General features: G+C 36.0%; 1 protein-coding gene across 1 annotated transcript in view; it reads right to left on the reverse strand.

Moving 5' to 3' along the window:
• The window catches only part of UNC13C (unc-13 homolog C), a 613,702-nt gene that overhangs the window by 177,862 nt on the left and 409,730 nt on the right, over positions 1-26,110 (reverse strand). Inside the window, exon 22 of the mRNA XM_032593636.1 lies at positions 6,914-6,999. Coding sequence (XP_032449527.1) covers positions 6,914-6,999 — 86 coding nt within the window. The remainder of the gene's footprint in view (positions 1-6,913; positions 7,000-26,110) is intronic.

A 26,110-nucleotide genomic window follows, 5' to 3' on the forward strand; every position in this document is an offset into this window, starting at 1 on the left:
ATACTAATGCTATTTTATAATAGCAGGAAAGTGAAAGTGTCCCCCAGTACTGTTTAACTGTCTCTGTGGTATTCTGGTAGTCATTCTTAAAGTACCTAAATCTTAACAAATAGCTTTTAGAATAGGAAAATGACTTGTCAGTCATATGAAATAGAGGATAGAATTTTTTTTTCTAGGTACAAGACATTGTCTGTTCCAAGCTAATATTTTCACAAATAAGTATTATGTTATTTCTTTGAATCATTCAAAAGTCATATGTTTCTTTTTTTAATTAAATTTTTTTTAATATTTATTTATTTTTGACAGAGAGACAGAGTGTGAGCAGGGGAGGGGCACAGAGAGACTGTGACACAATCTGAAGGAGGCTCTAGGCACTGAGCTGTCAGTACAAACACCAGCGCAGGGCTTGAACCCACGAACCTTGAGATCATGACCTGAGCTGAAGTTGGACACTTAACTGACTAAGCCACCCAGTCACCCCAAAAGTCATTGGCTTCTTGAAAAGAGTAATACTGAAAATTTTCAACAGGATGAGGGAAAGACATGTGCTCTCTCTCCTTTGTTAAGAAACACTCACATCCCTGTTACTCATGGACCTTTGAAGAATGTTAGATAATGGAAAACAACAACAACAACAAATAGGTTGACTATTATTGCTGTAAGAAAAGGAGGCCAGAGAGATCCTTTACAAAGTGCTTTCCATTTCTGCTCCATCCAGAGTCTTTGAAGTGTATAGGTACAGTATATACGGGCATAGTGTATAGGTATAGTTTTTTTGTTTTTTTTTAATGACTTTTTTTTAACGTTTATTTATTTTTGACACAGAGAGAGACAGAGTATGAACAGGGGAGGGGCAGAGAGAGAGGGAGACACAGAATCGGAAGCAGGCTCCAGGCTCTGAGTCATCAGCCCAGAGCCCGACGCGGGGCTCGAACTCACGGACCGTTAGATCATGACCTGAGCTGAAGTCAGACGCTTAACCGACTGAGCCACCCAGGTGCCCCTAGGTATAGTTTTAATCTCTGTCATTCAAATAACATTCAGGAAGATTCAAAGTAGGAAGTAGTGGAAAAAAGAAATCCATTGTTTCTAGAGAGATTTTATTCAATGTAGAAATTAGTATGAAACTACTCTTCTCTACTAAAAAAATGAAGATCAAGATAAATTGACAACCAGTGGCTTGTGAGGGTAGACTTGAAAATCGGCAGAAAACTGCTGACAAGTGTACCAGAAAGGTGATAAGTGTGAAATAATGGTTTGAGGTAGACTAAACATGAGGTAAAGCAGAAAGATGTTAAGTATGAGAATACCCTAAGAGAGGTTAGCAAAATTCATGGGGCAAGTCAATTCTTCTGGTATAGTCAAGGTAGTCAACAAGACCAGTAACGATGTAACCATGCCTTTGTGTTCTCCTTGTCTTTGTGGCTACAATGTCAAGGGCAATGCCCTTAAATGCACAGGGTGGCCTGACATTTGGGTGAAGAGCAAGAGAGATCATACTTTTTTCGAGAGAAGATCATAACAATAAATATGAAGGGAGTAAAGAACTTTCAGAAGGTACTCAACAGGCAAATATTTTAATTTATAAGTTAAGACAAGGTGGTGAAGGGAAAGTTTGAGGAAGAATTAGCAGCAATAGTTCGGCTTACTAGGACGATGAGCTGCTGAAAAATTACAAAAACAGGTTTGAGAATCTTCACCCATTGGTGAGATTCAACGTAACTTAGTAGCAGACAACCAAGGTCAGTAATACAAAGGCAAAATATCCAGAACTATTGCTTTACTTTAACTACAGCATTTAATCCTGGCCATATTCAGTGTGTGGCACACCAACCAGCTGGGTATCAGCTCAGATTACATTAGAAATGAAGAGAATCCTGCCTCCCGTAAAAGATCTACTCAGTCAAAGTCTGTGTTTTCACAAGATTCCCAGGTAACTACTGGGCAAACTAAAGTTTGAGGAGCATTGATATGAGAGACTTTACTAATGCCAGGTGAAAGATGATTCTGTGTTACATATTATAATTAATTTTATCTTGGCCTAAGTTATTGAAGTAAAACAGTAATTTTTAACCAATTTATTTTCAGTGATTTTTTTCTATTCAACGATTCATCTGAGAATGTGACCAATGCCTTAGGCACCCCTCTCCTATCCTACCCCCTCCTAAATGTGGATGCAAATTTCAGAACATGACTTGAAGACCAGCCACAAACCCCAATTTAAGACTGAGTGTTTAAAAGAATCCCAAACATTCTTTTACAGAGCTATTAATTAGAAACCACCTGAATCCTTGTGGACCCAATCTACCATCTGGCTGTTATCTTGGGGCCTAGCAGGGTTTGCTCTTAATAAAGGCTGTGAAGACACAGACATATGTTATACAATCAGTACCCTGAACAAGACTGTCCTGATTTAAGAATTGGCAGGCAACCAAATCTGTGCATGTCAACATGACAAACACAATGTCTGCAGTCAATAGGAATTACCAATTAAACATTTTAGTCACTAATAGTCATCTAAACATTTTGGTGGTATTATAAATCATTTCCAAGTTCTTGTTTACTAAATTATAATCCTTAAGGTTGTCATTATGGCTAGTATTTGTTGAGTATTATTTTGTAGGAAATTATTCCCCTTATCTCCATACCTCTGTGTCTTTTTATTTCTTCTTACAATAATTTATGGGGTAGGTATTTTTGCCGCTTGTTTACAAAGATGGAAAGTGAGGCTTATTGAGTTTAATAAATTGTCCAAAATCAGAGCTAAGAAGTTAATGGAAAATAGCAGAGTCTGAACCAAAACCTAGGTCTAAATTACTACAAAACCTACATTTTGTACCTGCCAGGGTAAAGACTCCAAGAGTTTTTAGAATAAATTATTTAGAAACAATTCCACAAAACCAACTTTGTTTCACCATGTTCCCCCTTCCTATGCTCTCTTTTCCACAGAAAGTTCATCTTTTTTTTCTTTTTAATTGGTAAAATCATTTATTCTGGGTTCATTCAATGAATTATCACCATAGTGATCAAATGAATTACTGTTTATCAAGCTTGTAAGGTGATTAATGTCAAGGGTTAAAAAACAAAATAACTTGGCTCATATAGATTGAGTGAAGTTGGAGAAAAGATATTTGATTTTAAATTAGATTAATTCTTTTATAGCAGGTGACGAGTTCATGAAGAAAAGCAAAATGCTGCAAACAGCTACAGGTCAAAAAGTTCTATCTAACTGGCTCTTCTCTGTTGACCTGACTTCATCACAGGTTGCTCACAAGTTGGGCTCTGATGCTTTAGTCACAAGTCGAACTATGTAGCCCAAATTATTTAATGCCAACACAGAGTCTTTCTAGGTCAAGAGCTGGAAGCACTACTCCATAGTCAGTAAAGTTTAACATTTTAGAAGGCAAGTAGGGCAAGTAAGAACATTACTATCAATGTGCAAAAAGCCTGCCAGATGAATGTTTTTAAGTACATGCCCTCTACTCTGCGAGGGGCTGTTAGTCTTCATTTTCTCTAGTGATTATTATTCATGCCACATTTTTAAAAAGGTACAGTCTTTTTCTTGAAGCACTTATTAGACTGAAAGAGTGTAAAGGAAAAAGGGAGAGAAAGTGGACAGATTCACATGCATTTGTGAACACTTTCCTAGAGGTTTAAACTTTGAATGACCCATAAAGGAGATTGCTTTGAGACTCTGACAGATCTTTTCCCCTGTATAGAATAATAATGGCCCCCTCCCGTTAGCACAGTGCTTTCAAGTTTGCCAAGCACATTTAACCTATCATGCAATACTCACACCAACCTGGGGACTCTTATCACCTTTTTTATTGAAAAGAAAATCAAGGTTTGAAGAAGCACTAATTTCCAGGGTTGCCCAGCCCATGAGTGATAAAGCTTTCTAAAGGTGGGTTTCCCAGTCTCAGGTATCTTGTTGCCTCCCAACTAACAATACCACAAATGTTAACTTTGAACATGGTAGTTATTCTTGTCTCCAAGGTTGTTTCTATAGGATTATCTCCTTTGCGATTCATTTCAAGAAAACAAACACACAGTGACTTTCTCTTGATGTTCAATGCATACAAAGGTTGAAAAAAAAATCTTTGCACTCAAAAGTCTTCTCATCTGGTAGAAGAAGAAGTTGCATAAATCATTAATTGCAACCCAACGTATTCCCTTACTAAATTTACCATGCCTTCTTAAAAATATGTGTGAATGATCTTGGAGCTGATTTTTGATGATACAATCTCAGCATTTGGGGATACCATTCCTACACAAAATTATTAACCAAGCCTCTAATCAAAGTTACAGATGCTCTCCTTTAGCATTCCTATTTTCAATGTTGTTGCAAACAAACACCAAATTTTTGGTATTTTAAATTCTTTAACATAAACATTATGCTTAGTTCTCTAAAGCAACTGCTTGTTTTTTAAAGTAAATATAACATAAAATATCCAATAGTTACACAAATGTTACTACATAAGCAAAGAGAGAACCTGCCTAAACAAAATGTGTCCTAGCAAGTAGTGCCATCTGGGAATGGTTCCTAATAATCAAATTCTTCTGAAATGTGGGCAGGAGTCTCCCTGTGCATTGCTGGGCACTGTGATCCAGTGTGAACTTTTCACATCATGAAAAACACACAAAGATGTTGACTTGTTGGAATGTTCCCAAGACCACATGGTAAAAGAGGTCGCAAGTGGAAGTCTCCTCCTCTGCTCACTAATCTATTGAGTTGGGATTACCCAACAAGTAGTTACTGAGTAGCTTCTATTTTGTAGGCATCACCTTAGGCAAAAAAAAATTGCATTGTGGTAAGGAAGACAGACTGTTAAGAAGGAATCAAATGAACATCCATAAATACACAAATAAAAGATAGTAATTAGTTCCTATACAGCCAATTAAAATAAGGTTATTCTTGGCAGTGACTTTAGATCCCAAGAGAATGATGTTAAAGTGAGCCACACATGGCTGCTTACGAAGACAGACTGGTGGGGAGAGAAGTCAAGGCAATAGACAAGATGGTGGAAAAGCCCAAAGACAGGAATGAACTTAGAATGTGCTGAGGAAAAGAAAAGAACCCACAAAAACCCCACACATGACTTGAGGAACTGGGTGAATGGTTATGCCAATATTGCAACAGGGTACAATGGGAAGACGCAGGTTTTTATAGGACACATTAAGAATTCTTTAGTGATCTTACAAAGTTTGAGATGCCTGACAGACATTGGAGGAGAGTGGAAGAGTGTAAAGGATAAAAGAAGGGAGTACATGCTAGCTGAGGAACCTTAGTGGCCTAGTGTACTGGTGCTCCCCATTTGACTTAAGAGACTCTTGAATTTCAAAGAGAAAACTGAAGGAGATTGGTAGGAAAGGATGTAGTTGGTGGGAGGCAGGCGCAGAAGTAGAGAGAACAAGGCTGACTAATACAATGGAGAAGAAACACCTTATTGAAGAATAAGGAGTTTGTGCCTCTCAACAGTCTGGTTTAATTTTAAAGACAGAAAACCTCTCTATTTGTGGGTGGGAGAGCTGGACTTTACCAGAAAACTGGATATTAAAATCTACTGTGTGCCTTCTTTTTCAAATAACAAAAACGTCTGTATGTTCCCTCTGTGTCCCCCAGCAACATGCTTACATTTTAGCAATGCTAAAAAAACAAAAATAAAAACAACAACATGATACAATGAGCATGAACTCTGTACCAGTCTTACCCTAGTAATCTGTTCTTCATATCACAGCCAAAATGCTTTTTCTAAGTTGCAAATCTGAACAAGACATATACTTCTGAAATCCTTTCATTATCTCTTATTTGTCTTCGCAGAGAGTTAAACTCCTCACCACATCCCACCAGGTCCTGTATGCTGGTCCCTGCTACTTTTTCCAGACTCTCTTCTTGCTATGTCTTGTTCATAGGGCCTGCTGAGTGCGATTTTCATGAACGTACCTTGTACTCACTCTAACTGCTAACAGTCTGTCCTCTGCCAGGACATGAAAGAGATGTTTCTTGCTCATCTCTTCCCAGAACTAACGCCTACTTATACTTCAGGTTTTGGTCAAGATAACACTTCCTCAGACTAAGTGCCTCTAGAAAGCCTACCTTGCTCCCATGTCCCAAATCTGATTTAGGTGCTTTTCCTCTAAACATTCTATCATCATTAGACTTGACCACCCCATACTTCTTGTGGCTACCCTCTATAATTTTGTTGAGGGCAGGGACCATGGCTGTCTTGTTCACTGCTATATACTCCACACTGAGTATAGTGATGGACATTTAGCATCTAGGAGTTCAAAATATACTGTTGAACAAATGCAAAGAAAATTTGCTACTCGACTATAAGTTCCTAGAGGACAGGAACTCTAGTCTGGTTTCCAGTGCTCTAACTCTAACCATAGTGTGAGTGCTCAAAGGATATGGATAGAATTTTTAAACTTAGAGTTCTATTTTAAAGAGCTCTATTTCCCTTAGAAGATTTAGACTGACTGAGAGCAGAGTTCATGATAAATGGCTTTGCCATGGTCTTTTTAAAAACTGGTCAGATTCTAACTTTCATAACCATGGGTACAATTTCCAAGTCTACCTAGACAAATTGCTGGACTAATACTACTCACTCACGCCTTCAATATGGTCTGCTTTGGTAAATCAACTGCCATAAGGTATTCCTGCATCTGAGCATTGTCCTACAAGTGAAATACTTATTATGATCCTGCAACATAGACAACTTGATTAAAAATGTATGCTTTTAGGGCTTTTAAAAGACTTTGAGATCTATATTTCCCAATAATGTAGAAATACGTTTTAGAACTAATCATTACAATGTTCTATTCCATCAGTTCTTTACATTTAAGATCAAGAAATTAACATCACAATTTACTTAAAACATGTGTTCAAAGAGGTATAAATATTCATAATTACCTTCTAATGCATATTTCATATCCTGAGCAAAAAGGGTCCACATAATTTCAGCGCTTATTTTTCCCATGTTCAGCTCTTGAGGAAACCTAAAACCAAACACATATATTAGTGCATCGGAAAGAGAAATGTGCCTAAAAAACAGCTTTACATATATGCCACAGTAATTGTTATATACCTCATAAATACTTTTATTTATGAGGTTTTTCTTTATAAATTTTCATAGGGAAAAAGCCACATACCAGAGTACAGAAATAAACACAATTATTTGGTGCTGGGAAAACAGACTCCGTAGCATTAGTACCAAAGTGGTGCTTGGGGCTCGTGATGGATGTCTTAGGCTATGTGTTTGTTTGCTCTAAAAAGCCCTTTAGTTTGGTCAAGCACTCTATTTTCATATAATTCAATTCTGAAGATAGGGCATATGATTCTGAGTCCCTGGTACTGCATAACAACAAAACAACACCTTGCATTCATCTGTTAGCCATTTTCCTTAAAGCAAGCTTGAGTGCTTCCACTCTCTCTTTGCTTAAAATAAATTATTTCCAGAAAGGCTCCTCACTTCTTGTAAAATGTCCCACTGTGAACCCATTAATCAGGACTCCAGAATTTCCAAGCAGCTCTGTGTTTTAGATCAAATAAACTTTAGGACTAAGATTACTATGGCTGCTAAATATCCATTCTGTTTGGATGGGTTTTCAATCTTATGATAAAGCTCCTAGTAATATAAGCCCAACAAAGATAATGACCAAGTCTTTTCATTATACTGAAAACACCACATGCCAATATGTTAAGACTGAAAGTACTTTCTTTTCTCACAAATATTTAATATATACACGCATACAAAAATAATATATACTGGGGCGCCTGGGTGGCGCAGTCGGTTAAGCGTCCGACTTCAGCCAGGTCACGATCTCGCGGTCCGTGAGTTCGAGCCCCGCGTCGGGCTCTGGGCTGATGGCTCAGAGCCTGGAGCCTGTTTCGGATTCTGTGTCTCCCTCTCTCTCTGCCCCTCGCCCGTTCATGCTCTGTCTCTCTCTGTCCCAAAAATAAATAAACGTTGAAAAAAAAAATTAAAAAAAAAAATTAAAAAAAAATAATATATACTAAGAGACAAAAAAATACGTTAAGGAACAAAAATAGCTCTCACATTCAATATATTTTTGAGTTTAAATCAAAACAGAGTAACATTCCTGAATGGGATAGAAAGTGTTATCTAAGTTAATATGACCTCAATATGACCTCAAATAAGAAAAACACCACCACCAACAACACTGACACTACATAAGACTATTCTAGCCCCACTTGCCACCAAAAGTAGGCATGTTTCATCACATATTCCTTACCGACTGCCATCTATCAATTTGCCTAATAATGTCAATTGATATTTTAAAACTAACATGCAGAATCTGTACATTTATCAAGTAAACTCAGAACACCTATGATACAAGAATATATAACCTAAATGTATACAAATTGGTTTTCAATATTAAATTTTACTCTATTGATATAAAAATAACTTTGGGCGAGTAATTTATTTCAACAGTTTTCATTCGTGGATAGCTACTAACATCACAATTTGTGGCATATTAATTTTTATGTAACAATTATGCAGTAACAAAATTGTAAGTAATATGACATAATGAGAATGCTTTAAACTCATAAAAGGAGGAAATTAATTTTTTGAATCAAGAACAAAGAACATATTAATTCACTTTATAGTGTTCTGATATTTTAAAAAAGACATAATACAAAAATAAAACAAATAATATCTCTCACAAAAATACTTGCAAAATTCTCAGTAAAAAATGGCAAATTCAATCCTTCAATATATAAAAAGGGTAATACATCATGATCGAGAGAAGTTAATGTCCAAAATGCAATGTCAGTTCTACATTAAAAAATGAATCAATGTAATTTATTATATCAACAGACTAAAGAGAAAAACTTATTATCTCAATAGATCCAGAAAAAGTATCTGACAAAGCTCAACATTCATTCGTGATAAATAAACAAAAGCTCTGAAAATTAGAAAGTAGAGGGAACTCAACCTCATAAAGAGAATCTGCAAAAACCTACAACTAACATTTTAGTTAATAGTCTCAAGCTAAGATCAGAATCAAAGCAGTGATATTTACATTCACTACTTCTATTAAACATTATACTAGTGTTCCTAAAGATTGAAAAAGGCAAGAAAAAGAAATAAGACAAGAGGAAAATAGACATATAGCAAAGGAAGAAATAAAATTCTAGGGCAGACACATGATAATCTATGTGAAGAATACTAAAAATAACCTAGAAAAAAGCTACTAATTTGGTTCAGAGGGTCACGGAATGTAAAGTCAATACACAAAATTATTTCTATATACTAGCAATGAACCACTGGAAATTGAAATTAAAATAATGGCATCATTCAAAATAGCAGAAAAATTTATTAATTACTTAGGTATAAATGTAAAAACATATGAACAAGATTTATAAGAAGAAAACTACAAAGTACTGAGGAGAGACACCAAATAAAACCTAAATGGAGAAATATATTATACTTAAGGATGGATATACTAGATATTGTTAGAATGTCATTTTTTTCCAAATTGATTTATAGATTCAATGAATCTCAATCAGAATTCCAGCAGGATTTTTTTTTTATGTGGAAACTGACAAAGTGACTGTAAAATTTACTTGGTAAAGCAAAAGACTAAGAAGAACAAAAAATAATACAGATTTCAAGACAAAAGCCTTTGGGAGATAGGATTAGGAAGATGGTGGCATAGGAGGACGCCGGGCTCACCTCGTCCTGCTGATCGCTTTGATTCCACCCATATCTGCCTAAACAACCCAGAAAACTGCCAGGAGACTAGCTGAAGGGACTCCCTGGAGCCAAGCATAGACAAGAGGCCCGTGGAAGAGGGTAGGAAGGGCAGAGAGGCAGTGCGAGCTACACAGACTGGTGGGAGGGAACTGGGGCAGTGGAGGGGCAGCCCTCCTGGCAAGGCAGAGCCCCAAAATTTTGGCTGGCAAAAGCGGAGGGGCTGGACTGCATGAGTTCTGACAGCCAGAGGGACTTAACATCTGGAATGTTAAAAGTCAACACTTCTGCTCTTGGAGTGCGGGGAGAGCGAGAGGACACCAGGAGGGAGAGGTGTTGAACCCTGGAAGGCAGAGCTCAGCTCAGTGGGGAACAAAGGCACTGGCAAGCACCATTTCCCTCTCCCATCCCCTAGCCAAAATGCCAAAGGGAACCAGTTCCCCTCACCGAGCTTGCTTGCAACCGCACAAACGCCCAACGCTGTGCTTCTGTGGATCCATCCCTCTGATGGGCCTGCTTCCCTCTGGGTGCTGTAGGGCCCCTCCCGCAGGGGACCACATACAGCAAAGCCAGCTAAGCCTGCCCCTCCCATCCCTGTGCACCTTGTGCATCCACCCCGGCTAATATGCCAGATCCCATAGAAGCAGCACCACAAGCCTGGCAGTGTGCAAGTAGCCCAGACAGGGGCCATCCCACTCCACAGTGAGTCCTGCCTCTGAGAAAGGGGAAGATAAGGTACACACCAGTCTGACTGTGGCCCCAGTGGTGGGCTGGGGGTAGATTTCAGGTCTGACTGCAGCCCTGCTCACCAACACAAGTTACTCCAGACAACACAGGGGAAGTGCCCTGCAGTTTGGAGCTACTGCAGGGACTACCAAAATGATAAAATGGAAGAGTTGTCCTCAAAAGAAACTCCAGGAAATATCAACAGCTAACAAATTGATCTAAAATGATTTAAGCAATATAACAGAACAAGGATTTAGAATAGTCATAAAATTAAACACTGGGCTTGAAAAAAGCATACAGGACATCAGAGAATCTATTGCTACAGAGATCAAGGGACTAAGAAATAATCACGAGGGGCTAAAAAAATGCTATAAATGAGGAGCAAAATAAAACGGAGGCAGCCACACCACGGATTGGAGAGGCAGAGAAGATAATAGGTGAATTAGAAGATAAAATTATGGAAAAAGAGGAAGCTGAGAAAAAGAGAGATAAAAAAATCCAGGAGTATAAGGGGAGAATTAGAGAACTAAGTGATGCAATCAAAGGGAACAATATCCGTATCATAGGAATTCCAAAAGAAGAAGAAGAGAGAGAAAGGGGCTGAAGGTGTACTTGAACAAATCATAGCTGAGAACTTTCCTGATCTGGGGAACAAAAAAGGCATGGAAATCCAAGAGGCACAGAGAACTCCCTTCAGACATAACTTGAATCAATCTTCTGCATGGCATGTCATAGTGAAACTGGCAAAATACAAGGATAAAGAGAAAATTCTGAAAGCAGCTAGGGATAAAAAACCCTAACTTACAAAGGTAGACACATAAAAGTGGTAGCAGACCTATCTACTGAAACTTGGTAGGCCAAAAAGGAATGGCAGGAAATCTTCTGTTCATGTGATGAACAGAAAAAATATGCAGCTGAGAATCCTTTACCCAGCAAGTCTGTCATTCAGAATAGAAGGAGAGATACAGGTCTTCCCAAACAAACAAAAACTGAAGGAATTTGTTACCACTAAACCAGCCCTACAAGAGATCCTAAGGGGGATTCTGTGAGTGAAATGTGGCAAGGACCACAAAGTACCAGAGCCATCACTACAAGCATGAAACCTACAGACTTCACAATGACTCTAAACCCATATCTTTCTATAATAACACTGAATGTAAAGGGACTAAATGCTCCAACCAAAAGATACAGGGTACCAGAATGGATAAAAAAACAAGACCCATCTATTTGCTGTCTACAGAGACTCATTTTACACCTGAGGACACCTTTAGATTGAAAGTGAGGGGATGGAGAACTATCTATCATGCTACTGGAAGTCAAAAGAAAGCTGGAGTAGCCATATTTATATCAGACAAACTAGACTTTAAAGGCTGTAACAAGAGATGAAGAAGGGCATTATATAATAATTACAGGCTCTATCCATCAGGAAGAGCTAACAATTATAAATGTCTATGTGCCGAATATGGGAGCCCCCAAATATATAAAACAATTAATCACAAACATAAGCAACCTTACTGATAAGAATGCGGTCATTGCAGGGGACTTTAATACCCCACTTACAACAATAGATAGATCATCTAGACAAAGGATCAATAAAGAAACAAGGGCCCTGAATGATACATTGGATCAGATGGACTTGACAGATATATTTAGAACTCTGCATCCCAAAGCAACAGAATATACTTTCTCCTCAAGTGCACATGGAACATTCTCCAAGATAGATCACATACTGGGTCACAAAACAGCCCTTCATAAGTGTAAAAGAAGCAAGATCATACCATGCACACTTTCAGACCACAATGCTATGAAACTTGAAATCAACCACAGGAAAAAGTCTGGAAAACCTCCAAAAGCATGGAGATTAAAGAACACCCTACTAAAGAAGGAATGGGTCAACCAGGCAATTAGAGAAGAAATTAAAAAAAATATATGGAAACAAATGAAAATGAAAATACAATGATCCAAATGCTTTTGGATGCAGCGAAGGCAGTCCTGAGAGGAAAATACATTACAATCCAAGCCTATCTAAAGAAACAAGAAAAATCCAAATACAAAATCTAACAGCACACCTGAAGGAAATAGAAGCAGAACAGCAAAGACACCCCAAACCCAGCAGAAGAAGAGAAATAATAAAGATCAGAGCAGAAATAAACAATACAGAATCTAAAAAAACTGTAGAGCAGATCAATGAAACCAAGAGTTGGTTTTTTGAAAAAAATAAACAAAATTGATAAACCTCTAGCCAGGCTTCTCAAAAAGAAAAGGGAGATGACCCAAATAGATAAAATCATGAATGAAAATGGAATTATTACAACCAATCCCTCAGAAACACAAGCAATTATCAGGGAATACTATGAAAAATTATATGCCAACAAACTGGACAACTTGGAAGAAATGGACAAATTCCTAAGCATCCACACACTTCCAAAACTCAAACGGGAATAAATAGAAAACTAGAACAGACCTATAACCAGCAAATAAGTTGAATCAGTTATCAAAAATCTCCCAACAAATAAGAGTCCAGGACCAGATGGCTTCCCTGGGGAATGCTATGAGACATTTAAAGCAGACATAATACCTATCCTCAAGCTGTTCCAAAAAATAGAAAGGGAAGGAAAACTTCCAGACTCATTCTATGAAGCCAGTATTACTTTGATTCCCAAACCAGACAGAGACCCAACAAAAAAACAGAACTACAGGCCAATATCTCTGATGAATATGCCTGCAAAAATTCTCAACAAGATACTAGCAAATTAAATTCAATAGCATATAAAAAGAATTATTCACTATGATCAAGTGGGATTCATTCCTGGGCTAAAGGGCTGGTTCAACATTTGCAAAGCAATCAATGTGACACATCACATTAATAAAAGAAAAGATAAGAACCATATGATCCTGTCAATCGATGCAGAAAAAGCATTTGACAAAATTCAGCATTCTTTCTTAATAAAAACCCTCGAGAAAGTCAGGACAGAAGGAACATACTTAAACATCATAAAAACCATTTATGAAAAGCCCACAGCTAACATCATCCTCAATGGGGAAAAACTGAGAGCTTTCCCCCTGAGATCAGGAACATGACAGGGATGTCCACTCTCACCACTGTTGTTTAGTATAGGGTTGGAAGTTCTAGCAACAGCAATCAGACAACAAAAGGAAATCAAAGGCATCAAAATTGGCAAAGATGAAGTCAAGCTTTCACTTTTTGCAGATGGCATGATATTATACATGGAAAACCTGATAGACTCCACCAAAAGTCTGCTAGAACTGATACATGAATTCAGCAAAGTCGCAGGATACAAAATCAATGTACAGAAATCAGTTGCATTCTTACAGACTAATAATGAAGTAACAGAAAGACAAATAAAGAAACTGGTCCTATTCACAATTGCACCAAGAATCATAAAATACCTAGGAATAAACCTAAGCAAAGATGTAAAAGATCTGTATGCTGAAAACTATAGGAAGCTTATGAAAGAAATTGAAGAAGATACAAAGAAATAGAAAAACATTCCCTGCTCATGGATTGGAAGAATAAATATTGTTAAAATGTCAATACTACCCAAAGCAATCTATGCATGCAATGCAATCCCAATCAAAATTGCACCAGCATTCTTCTCAAAGCTAGAACCAGCAATCCTAAAATTTGTATGGAACCACAAAAGATCCCGAATAGCCAAAGTAATATCAAAGAAGACCAAAGTGGGAGGCATCATGATCCCAGATTTTAGCCTCTACTACAAAGATGTAATAATCAAGACAGCATGGTATTGGCACAAAAACAGACACATAGACCAATGGAATAGAATAGAGACTCCAGAATTGGACCCACAGAAGTATGGCCAACTAATCTTTGACAAAGCAGGAAATAATATCCAATGGAAAAAAGAGACTCTTTAACACATGGTGGTGGGAGAACTGACAGCAACATGCAGAAGAATGAAACTAGACGACTTTCTTACACCATTCACAAAAATAAACTCAAAAATGGATAAAGGCCCAAAATAAATAAACGTTGAAAAAAAAAATCTTTAAAAAAAAAAAAAGAAAAGAAAAGAAAAGAATCTGTGTCTCCCTCTCTCTCTGCCCCTCCCCCGTTCATGCTCTGTCTCTCTCTGTCCCCAAAATAAATAAACGTTGAAAAAAAAATCTTAAAAAAAAAATGGATAAAGGATCTGAATGTGAGACAGGAAACCACCAAAACCCTAGAGGAGAAAGAAGAAAAAAAACCTCTCTGATTCAGCTGCAACAATTTCTTACTTGACACATCCCCAAAGGCAAGGGAATTAAAAGCAAAAATGAACTATTGGGACCTCCTCAAGTTAAAAAGCTTCTGCACTGCAAAGGAAACAATCAACAAAACTAAAAGGCAACCAACGGAATGGGAAAAGATATTTGCAAATGACATATCGGACAAAGGGCTAGTATCCAAAATCTATAAAGAGCTCACCAAACTCCACACCCGAAAAACAAAGAATCCAGTGAAGAAATGGGCAGAAAACATGAATAGACACTTCTCTAAAGAAGACATCCAGATGGCCAACAGGCACATGAAAAGATGCTCAATGTCGCTCATCAGGGAAATACAAATCAAAACCACACTGAGATACCACCTCATGCCAGTCAGAGTGGCTAAAATGAACAAATCAGGAGACTATAGATGCTGGAGAGGATATGAAGAAACAGGAACCCTCTTGCACTGTTGATGGGAATGCAAACTGGTGTAGCCGCTCTGGAAAACAGTGTGGAGGTTCCTCAAAAAATTAAAAATAGATCTACCCTATGACCCAGCAATAGCACTTCTAGGAATTTACCCAAGGGATACAGAAGTGCTGATGCATGGGGGCATTTGTTCCCCAATGTTTACAGCGGCACTTTTAACAATAGCCAAATTATGGAAAGAGCCTAAATGTCCATCAACTGATGAATGGATAAAGAAATTGTGGTTTATATACACAATGGAATACTACGTGGCAATAAGAATGAAATATGGCCTTTTGTAGCAACATGGGTGGAACTGGACAGTGTTATGCTATGTGAAATAAGTTATATGGAGAAAGACAGATACCATATGTTTTCACTCTTATGTGGATCCTGAGAAACTTAACATAAGACCATGGGGGAGGGAAAGGCTGTAAAAAAAAGTTAGAGAGGGAGAGAGCCAAACCATAAGAGACTCTTAAAAAATGAGAATAAACTGAGGGTTGATGGGGGGGGGGTAGGAGGGAGGGGAAGGTCGGTGATGGGCATTGAGGAGGGCACCTGTTGGGATGAGCACTGGGTGTTGTATGGAAACCAATTTGACAATAAATTTCATATTAAAAAATAATTTAAAAAAACCCAGAACATTTACATCTCCATGTCTTCACAGCTTACAGTGAAATATAGTAATTAAGACAGTCCATCTTCAAATACAAGGTTAATTAATTTTCAATAAGATATTATGGTAATTAAATAGGGAAAGGGTAGCTTCAACAAGTTGTGCTAGGGTAATTGGATATCCATATACAAAAAAAATAAAGAGACCTCGACCCATACTTCACAACATATAAAAAATTACCTCAAAATGGACCACCTACCTAAATATAAATATACCTACCTAAATATAAAACCTTAAACTATAAAACTTCTAAAAGAGATAGTAAAAAATCTTTATGAGTTTGCATTAGGCAGTGGTTGCTTAGATGTGAGGCAAAAAATTCAAAGCATACTCATAAATTAGACTTCATGAAAATTAAAATCTGTTTTTAGAAGGTACTGTTGAGAAAATAAAAAGATATGCAACAATATAGGAGAAAATAGTTTGCAAGACACATATATGATAAAGGAATTTTACCGAGAATATATAAATTACTCTCTAATATCAATAATTTATAAAAATGGGCAAAGGATTTCAAAGACACTTCAGCATGGAAGGTAATTAGATGAAAAATAAGCACATGACAATGTGCTCAACATTAGCCTTTAGGTACTTTATGTGATACCACTATATGTCTACTAGGACAGCTTGAAAACAAAAGAAACAGAACAAAAGCTGACAATACCAAAGGCTAGCAACGTTGTAGAGGAGCTAGAATGTGGATACATTTTGGCTGACAAAATGTTAGAATCAGATTGGAAAACAATTTGGCAATTTCTTATAAAGGTAGATATATGTTTAACTAATAGTCTCCTTCTAGGTATTTATCAAAGAGAAATGCAACTATATTTGCAACAAAACCTGTACATGTTGCTTAATTCTTAATCACCTAAAACTGCAACATCAACGTTCTTCAACTAATGAAAGGATAAATCAATGGAGACAGATTCACAGAATGGAATTTTTTAAGCAAAAAAAGGAATAAAGTACCAATACATGTAACAATGCACATGAGTACCAATTGAATTATGTTCAATGAAAAAAGCTATAGTCAAAGGCCTACATACCATGATTCCAATACATTATCGAAAAGGCAAAAATACAGAGAAAACTTATGAGTGGTTGCCAGTGACTTGGGGTGTAAAGACGGGTTGACTATAAAGGAGTGTGAAGAAATTTGGGGGTGATAAATATATTTTATATTTTAATGTTAGTAGTTAACATCACTATGTGTTTTTTATTTCATCAATTTCTGCTCATTATTTCCTAACATCCATTTTCTTTAGGTTTAATAAATTGTTTCTTGTTTAAATTCTTAAGAATGAAACTTAGGGGCGCCTGGGTGGCGCAGTCGGTTAAGCATCCGACTTCAGCCAGGTCACGATCTCGCGGTCCGTGAGTTCGAGCCCCGCGTCCGGCTCTGGGCTGATGGCTCAGAGCCTGGAACCTGTTTCGGATTCTGTGTCTCCCTCTCTCTCTGCCCCTCCCCCGTTCATGCTCTGTCTCTCTCTGTCCCAAAAATAAATAAACGTTGAAAAAAAAAAAAAAAAGAATGATACTTAAATAAGTAATTTGGGAGATTTTTTCCAATCTAATGTGTATTTAAGGTATAAATTTCTTTCAGGAACTGCATTTAGCTGTATCCTAATAATATTATATTATATATTCATATTAATCCAATCAAAATATTTCAAATTTTTAATTTTGATTTTTTTCTATTTTGGAATGTATGCAATTTTAATGTTCTATTATCTTTTTTTATTGAAGTATTGTTGACATAATGTTATGTTATGTTCAGATGTACAACATAATGATTCAGTATCTCCCTACATTATGCTCTGCTCTGCTCACTGTCACTATGGATCACAACGTTCACCAGACAGCCCTATTCCAGTATCACTGACTATATTTCGTATACTTTACCTTTCATCCCTGTGACTTATACACTCACTAACTGGAAGTCTGTGCCTCCCACACCCTATCACCAATTTTGCCCATTGCCCCATACTCCTCCCCTCTGGCAACCATCCTTTTATTCTCTGTATTTATAGGTCTGTTTCTGCTTTTTGCTTGTTCATTTTGTTTTTTTAGATTCCACATGTAAGTGAAACCATATGTTATTTATCTAATCTTGATTTCTTAACTTCAGCTATTTGGATTTCCTAATATCTTTTTGTTGCTGTTTTCTCCTTAATTAAACTAAGGTCAAAGAGCACATTTTGAATGATTCAATTCTTTTGAAATTTGTTGAGATTTACTTTATACCCCATCATATAGTTAACTTTTATAAACCATCTTTATTTTACATCTTTTGTGTCCTTGAACTTCATTGTGGTTATTTTCTTCTGTACTATCTTCATGTTTACTAATTCTTTCCTTAGGTCTAAATTATTATTAATTTCATTGTTGTAGTTTTTAGTTCTAGAATTTCTTTCTGATCCTTTCAGTAGTTTCAAGGTCAGAGCTGAATTTTTTCATTGTGTTAATTTCTTAATATATCAATCAAAATTATAATATATGAGTCTCTAAATTCTATTATATTAATCTCTTATAATACCTGTTTATTTTTGATTGAATGAAAGACATTGCTTGTGAAAGATGTCTATACAATTTAAGTCTGTGGATGATGTTAGTATTTTTCAGAAAGGATTCATGTTTCTTCTGGCAGCTGTATTTTAGGGTTTGAGAGAGATGACCTTTCTCCATTCACGAACTGAATTCACTCAAACTGGATCTGTATTTTATTCATGCTCACTCCTAGCATGTATCCCTTCCTAGCCCCATATGTATGACTTGGATGTTCACCTCGACCCGCTACTTCATAGGGCCTGAATTTCAATTATTCTCCTGTTCTTGTGTTTACCTTTCTGTTTTTCAGCTGCTACTCTTTGTCTAGCTTCTCAAGTTCTCAGTCTTTGTCTCTCGGTGTATCAGTTGATGCTTGTAGGAGAGAGAGTCATCACATACCCAACACACTTTCCTACTAAACATGTGCATACATCATAAGGAATTCATGGAGAGAAAACATATCAGTTAATGGAAGAAAGAAGTTGTATACCCCAGTTAATGGTTATAATTACCACATGAAATAACCCTAAAAGTGATTTCTAAAATATATTTTCATTTAATTTGGAAGCTTCAATGAAATAACTTCAAAACAAAAATTCTAAAAACTGTCTCAGAATTTTCTCAAGTGTAGAACCAATCTATGTCAAGTTTGATTTTCACTGTTGAAAAACTTTGTGTTTTTCATTAATCATTAGTATTAAATCATTAGTATTAAATCCTCAATGATGCAACACTTAAACCAACCAAACAACCATTTAAAATAAAAACAACACATTAGAAAAATATATGCAAGATGTATTAAGAGCAAAGGGATAATATTAATATAAAGGGAACTGGTACAAATCTACAGGAAAAAGATGAATATTAGAAAAAAGTGGCTAATGGGATGAATGGTCAATTTAAAAAGAAAAACACAAAAGCTTATTAAACCTAGGAAAAGAGATGTCCAACCTTTCTAATAATGAAATTTTCATTAAAATAGTGAAAAATTTTTATTGAAAACATTCAGATTAGAAAACATTAAACAATGGTAAAAAACTTAGGACGTGTTTGAATCTGTTTTTCAAAAGTCATCTCATGACTCTGTACAGGCTTCCAAATCGTATGCAATTCCAACATCTGTGTTACTCCCATTCCCTTTTGTCCTGTACCCCAGGAGTCCCCTCTATGGGATGCATCATCCTGATATTGTATGAAATGACAGAACATTATGTAACTATCAAAAAGAATAAGACAGATCTGCTTGTATTGAGACAAAAAAGATGCCTAGCAGGTAGTGTTATGTGAACAAAGCAAATTACAGATTAGTATACATAATATGATTCCATATATTGTAAAAATATATTGATGCCTGTATATGTCATATGCATATAATAAACACTATTAAATGAATACCTATGCTTATATGTGCAGAAAACATTAGTTGGAAAAAAATACACCCAGCTATTGAAAATTGGTAAGGTTTAGGTGAGGGGGTTCTTATGTTCATTTATTATCTTCAAAAAATGATGCATAAAGATGACAACTTTTATTTTCTGCTTTACACCATCCTATGAAGCTAAATAAGATTATTTTTGTAATCCTAAAATTTTTTTAATTATTTCTCTTTTGAAATAAAATTAATGGGAATTTTACCAAATATGTAATTAACATTTTTTTTCTCACATTCTTATTTAAAAAATGAGGGATTGGTGGTCAGGATTTGAGCCTGAAGCTACTACCCCAAGTTCATGATCTCTCCAATAAAGAGAAGACATTCAACAAATTTTTATACTAAGAGATACTAAGCTAGCTTTGATTACATTCATTTTAGACTCAAGAACATTAGAGATTTAAAAATATGTCCTAAAACACGAAACAAATGAATGGCAGAGTCAGAAATAAAACTTAGCTTCTCAACCATATTTTTCATTCTTTTTTTTATGACAGTAACAAAAATTCCTAAGTATTGAAAATGTCTTCATAGCTAATTTTGACTTTTTTGTATTAGTCTATTAATTTTGCCTAATATTATTTATAATTCAAATTATTAGCTTCATATTTTATACAACAGTCCCTCTTTATTTTTTTTTTTAATTTTTTTTTCAACGTTTATTTATTTTTGGGACAGAGAGAGACAGAGCATGAACGGGGGAGGGGCAGAGAGAGAGGGAGACACAGAATCGGAAACAGGCTCCAGGCTCTGAGCCATCAGCCCAGAGCCCAACGCGGGGCTCGAACTCACCGACCGCGAGATTGTGACCTGGCTGAAGTCGGACGCTTAACCGACTGCGCCACCCAGGCGCCCCACAACAGTCCCTCTTTAAATTTAAATCTCAAGATGTACTCCTTGCTAAGCTCCATTTTTATGCAGAAAACAATCTTTGAGGTCTGACATATTTTCTGATATCTGTTCTAGAAGTTGTTTTACTAAACAGTGTATTATGATATACTGGTTTCAAATTTGGTTGTACTTACCATTACCTAAGGAGATAATGGATATCCTATGCTAGAAACAACAACAAACAAAACCTCAAAGCTTGTTTATTTATTTAATAGTTACACAGGTTCTTCTGATGTCCATATTTTTTTATTTTACTTTGCTACTTCTCTATGGTGCATTTCAAAATATTTCTCTGGCTCTTCCTTTTAATTTTTAAAGTTCATTTATTTTGAGAGAGAGTGCACGCACATGAGCAGGGGAGAGGCAGAGAGAGAAGGAGACAGAGAACTCGAAGCAGGCTCCACACAGAGCCCGAAGCAGAGCTCAAACTCACAAACCATGAGATCATGACCTGAGTGAAATCAAGAGCCAAAATCACACTTAACCCATTGAGCCACCCAGGGGCCCCTCTATGGCTTTTTATTATATATAATCTAGTTAAATAATAATAAAAAAACCCAACACTATTTAGTCCTGAATCTAGATAGCAAACTACATCATCAACCTCTGCCACAATCTATAGCATCTTTTCCCTTCCACAATTCTGTGGATTCTTCCTTTGATACACCAGTGAAATCTGCTGTCCCACCCCCATTCCTACTGTCACATTCCTTATTCAAGTCTTAACCTTCACTTGCCTCAAGAATTGTACTAGTTTATCTATTTGCCTCCATTTCCCCCTCTTCCAGTACACTTCTACATTTACCACCTCAGTTACCTTTAAGAACACAGACTGTAATATTTCAAACCACTGTTTTAAAATCATCAATTGCTTGTTACACTTCATTAGCATAGAAAAGTATCAATTCATTTAAAGTTATTTTCTTGGCCAGTGATGATTTCATCCCAACTTCTATCTCTACTCTCCAATATTTTCCATGCTCTACCCGACAAGATTACTTATAATTTCTCAACATTTGTGATATCCCGCATCTTCTGACTATTTTCTCCATCTATTCTCTTTCCTCCTGAATTTCCATTTGATCATAACTTCCCCTTCTTCCTTCAAACCATAGTTCAAATATCACCTCTTGCTAAAGTCCTCTGTTGTACTCAAGGCAGAATTAACACTGACTAATTAGCTATGAAGGACAAGGACAAAGGGTACAATGACTATAAACTGCATCATAGCTCGCTTACTATTAGGAATGGTGCTTTTACTATATAAATTCTATAATTTTACTGATAACATAAGATTTAACTTAGTATAATTTTATTGACATTTGTTTTATAGTTCAAAACTGATAGAAAGTATTTATTTTTTCTTTGATTAATTTTGTTTAGCATTAGAAGACAATTCCTCTCCATTTAGAATCTCTTCACTACCCAATATTATACAATCTTCTAAATATAATATATATTAATTTATATAATATATGTTTATGTATATATACCACATGTATGTATATTATATATTCTCTCCACATGATTTAACATGATATAAACACTTCTAGAAGCCAAGATATAACCTGGTGAAAAAAATCTGCAAAGCTAATAGTTTCTACAACAACTTCTTTGCTCTTACCTACCTAGAGAAAAAAAGGATGAAAAATTCCCAACTATCAGCAAAATATGACAGAAGAAGCAAATCTGTTGTTGGCGTGAAAGAAGAGACATCTCAGATGTCTCCTAATAGATTTTATTGAGGTCTAAGTAACTGCTGGTTAGATTTTATTTCCAGGGGGCACAAAATAATCATATTCCCCCAAATGCTTTTTTTTTCACTCTGTCCACATATGCAACTACATACTCTCATGTTGGTAAATTTTATATGCTTTACTGTGCTGTATCCCCAGTACCAGACCATTATTCAAAAGGCAGAGCTGTTTTCTTCCAACAAACTTCACAGTTGAAAATTTCTGCCCTTTCTTAAGGCCGGCTAAGAAGTCTATGCAATCTGGAGCCTTCTTTTCCACAATTTAACACAGCTCTTGCTATTTCCTCTGCACAATCCACAACAACAAAATGTAGTGGTTATACCTCAATACAATCCAAAAGATACATATTTGATTTCTCTTCTACTACTTGACTAATTCACCCAGTGGAGTATTGCATAATCTCTAAAACTCAATGTCCTCATCTGTCAAATGGGGATAATAATAAATGTACAATTTAGGGCTTTTTCTAGGGATGTGGTGAAGATTAAATGATATTTTACATGTAAATAATTTGTACAGCCACTGACTCATCATAAACACTCAATAAATGTTTGCTGATGGTAATGAAATTTTAACTGTAAATGAGATATAAAGGAAAATATTATTTAAGTTCCACTGATTTCTAATGTGAACAAAATTATCATAGAAACCGAATGGAAGTTTAAATTTGAATTTGTACTTTTTAGTCTCCAGGAAAAAAAAAAGTTGTTAATAAGATTAATAGCAATGAACTTGACTGCAGAGGGAAATTTTTATGTACTCACAGGAGTAATCTGGTTTCATAAACTTCAGAAATCACAAGGGGACTCTAACGATTTAAATGCTAATTATAAACAAATTCCAAACTATGAAACAAACAGTATGGAAGAGGTTTTCACTTCCACAACCATTTCCTAAGCTCGTGAGTATTACATGCATTTGAAAGTTAAACATATATAGAAGATGACACATTACATTTTTATATTTCATTATTCATATTTTAAAAATAAAATTGGCCCTCCTCATACCTGTCTGCATCTGTGAGATTTTGCTGTACGCAGATTCAATTCTCTAATGTACAGCTCTACTTCTTAATTTTAAGTGCAGTTACAGCTCAACTTAGTCTATTATTTCTAAAAGGAGGTTTGATGAAATAACTGATCTATTCCAATGTTATGTGAATGTCTCCTGTTTTTAATTTGTAGCAATTAATACAAAGCATAAATGCTTTAAATCTTGAATCCCATGAGACACAGCAATTTAATAACCCAATTTATTATCTGCAAATCTCTTAGTGAAATAAGAAAAACAATTTACTGCTGCCAAATTGGATAATACGGATTCATTCATTAGTCACAACAGATATGATTAGAATCCATTAAATGTGAAGTATTATTTTGATATGCAAAGTTTGTCTTTGAAAAAAAGTATTCTTTGTCACAAATGAGTAAGCAATGGTTCTGTTATTGCATGCCATGCACACAACTGAAACTTCATTATCACCTTCATAATTTAAGAGACATTTAGTTTGCTGGGCTCTTTTCACATTATAAAAAAATCCTAATAATTCAGCTTTTGTTAATATGTTTTCCATTTAAGAATACATATGGTATATATACAATGGGATACTACTTACGGTGATCCACAAGAACAAAATCTTGCCATTTGCAACAATGTGGATGGAACCAACAAGTATATTAGGCTAAGTGAAATAAGTCAGAGAAAGACAAATATCATATAATTTCACTCATATGTGGAGTTTAAGAAACAAAACAGATGAACATAGAGTAAGGGAAACAAAAGTAAGATAAAAACATAGAGGGAGGCAAATGAGAAGAGACTTCTAAATACAGAGAACAAACTGAGGATTGCTAGAGGGGTGTTGAGTTGGGGATGGGCTAAATGGGCGACCACCTTAAAGAGGGCGCTTGTTGGGATGAGCACTGGGTATTATATAAAGTGATGAATCACTGGGTTCTACTCCTGAAAGCAATACTACACTGTATATTAACTAACTTGAATTTAAATAAATTGAAAAAAAAAGAATACTTGACATGCATTAGTGCAATTAACTGCCATTATCTTGAAGGAATAGCCAAGAAGAATGAACCTGATTAAGCAAGACTCTACTAGTAAATTATAAAGTAGCCTTACAAGTTAAAGCTGTATTAAAGAGGAACTAAAACATATCATAGCACTGTGGTTAGGGATCAAAACCAGCTTAAATATTCGGAGTGCAAACTCATCTAATTGAACCTTTCCTTTGGTGATAATTTTTCCTTTGTAAACTCTCCTGCACCAAAACCAAGTAGATCACCAATGTCGTTTAAACCCAACTACCCTTTCATGTTTTTGTTTTCTCTTTATTTACATTTACAACCTAAGGCATTATTTTACTAAACTCAGGTCTTTATATACATATTTAATTTAAACAGGAAAAATAAAAATCAGAGATGGATCGAGGTTAACGATTAAACTCAAGATTTTGTAAGGCAATGAAAATGTCACCTGGCAGCAGCAGAGGAGGTGAAGATGGTCAGAATCGCCTACAACCTTGGGCTATGGGCACGGGGAAGTAATAAATGGGATTCACCGAGTTCAGATAATTGTTTCTCAAGCGACACCTAAGACTCCAGGTTAGAGACCTGAAGGGGAGCAAGTTCTCATATTCAAGTTGTGGGGCAAGGAGACTGAGGCAGAAGAAAAGAGATGGGAATTCACACTGTAGAGCATCTAGGCAATGCCCTGCCCTGGGCTAACTACCTTATATGCCTTATCTCCTGAATCCTGATATTGGTGCTAGGTCTTAATTTTTCCCTCCCAAATTTTTAAATGTGGATATCAGTCTGAAAGATGTTACAAAACTTTTCTAAGTTCTCATGACTCAGTCTGTCTCACTCAAAAATATTATATCTCTAAACCACTCAAACCACCTTTATCTTTGCATACTTAAAACATAGTCCTTTTTATTTTTACTTATTACTTTTAATGTATTCATCTTATTCAAAACTATTAAGATAGTTTACACAATTACTACATACAATGAGATTTGACTTGAAAGTAGACAAGTTAAAGGAAAAATTAAGTTATAAAATAAAATGAGATTAGACATAGAAATATATGTTCTTCTTCTTTTAGCGTTTACTTCTTTTTGAGAGAGAGAGAGAGCACACATGGGTGGGGTAGGGGCAGCGAGAGAGGGAGACACAGAATTTGAAGAAGGCTCCAGGCTCTGAGCTGCCAGCATAGAGCCTGATGTGGGGCCTGAACTCACAAACCATGAGATCATGACCTAAGCCAAAGTCAGACATTTAATTGACTAAGCCACCAAAATGTATGTTCTTAGGGGCACCTTGATGGCTCAGTCAGTTGGGTGTCCAACTTTGGGTCAGGTCATGATCTCACGGTTTCTGGGTTTGAGCCATGAATTGGGCTGTAAGCTGGCAGTGTGGAGCCTGCTTGGGATTCTCTCCCTCTCTGCCCCTCCCCCACTTACATGTGTGCACGCTGTCTCTTTCTCAAAATAAATAAACTTGAAAAAATGTATTATTTTTTATTCTATAGAGTTATTAAATGTGGACCTCAGTTCTGACATTTCTGGCACCTAATCAACAAAGAAAAATTGATCATTTTTACCTATCTCAATTGTTCAGGAAGTAAAATTCTTTAAAACAGTGAA

This window comes from Lynx canadensis, chromosome B3 (assembly GCF_007474595.2).
Source record: "Lynx canadensis isolate LIC74 chromosome B3, mLynCan4.pri.v2, whole genome shotgun sequence".
In the NCBI taxonomy this organism is placed as follows: domain Eukaryota; kingdom Metazoa; phylum Chordata; class Mammalia; order Carnivora; family Felidae; genus Lynx; species Lynx canadensis.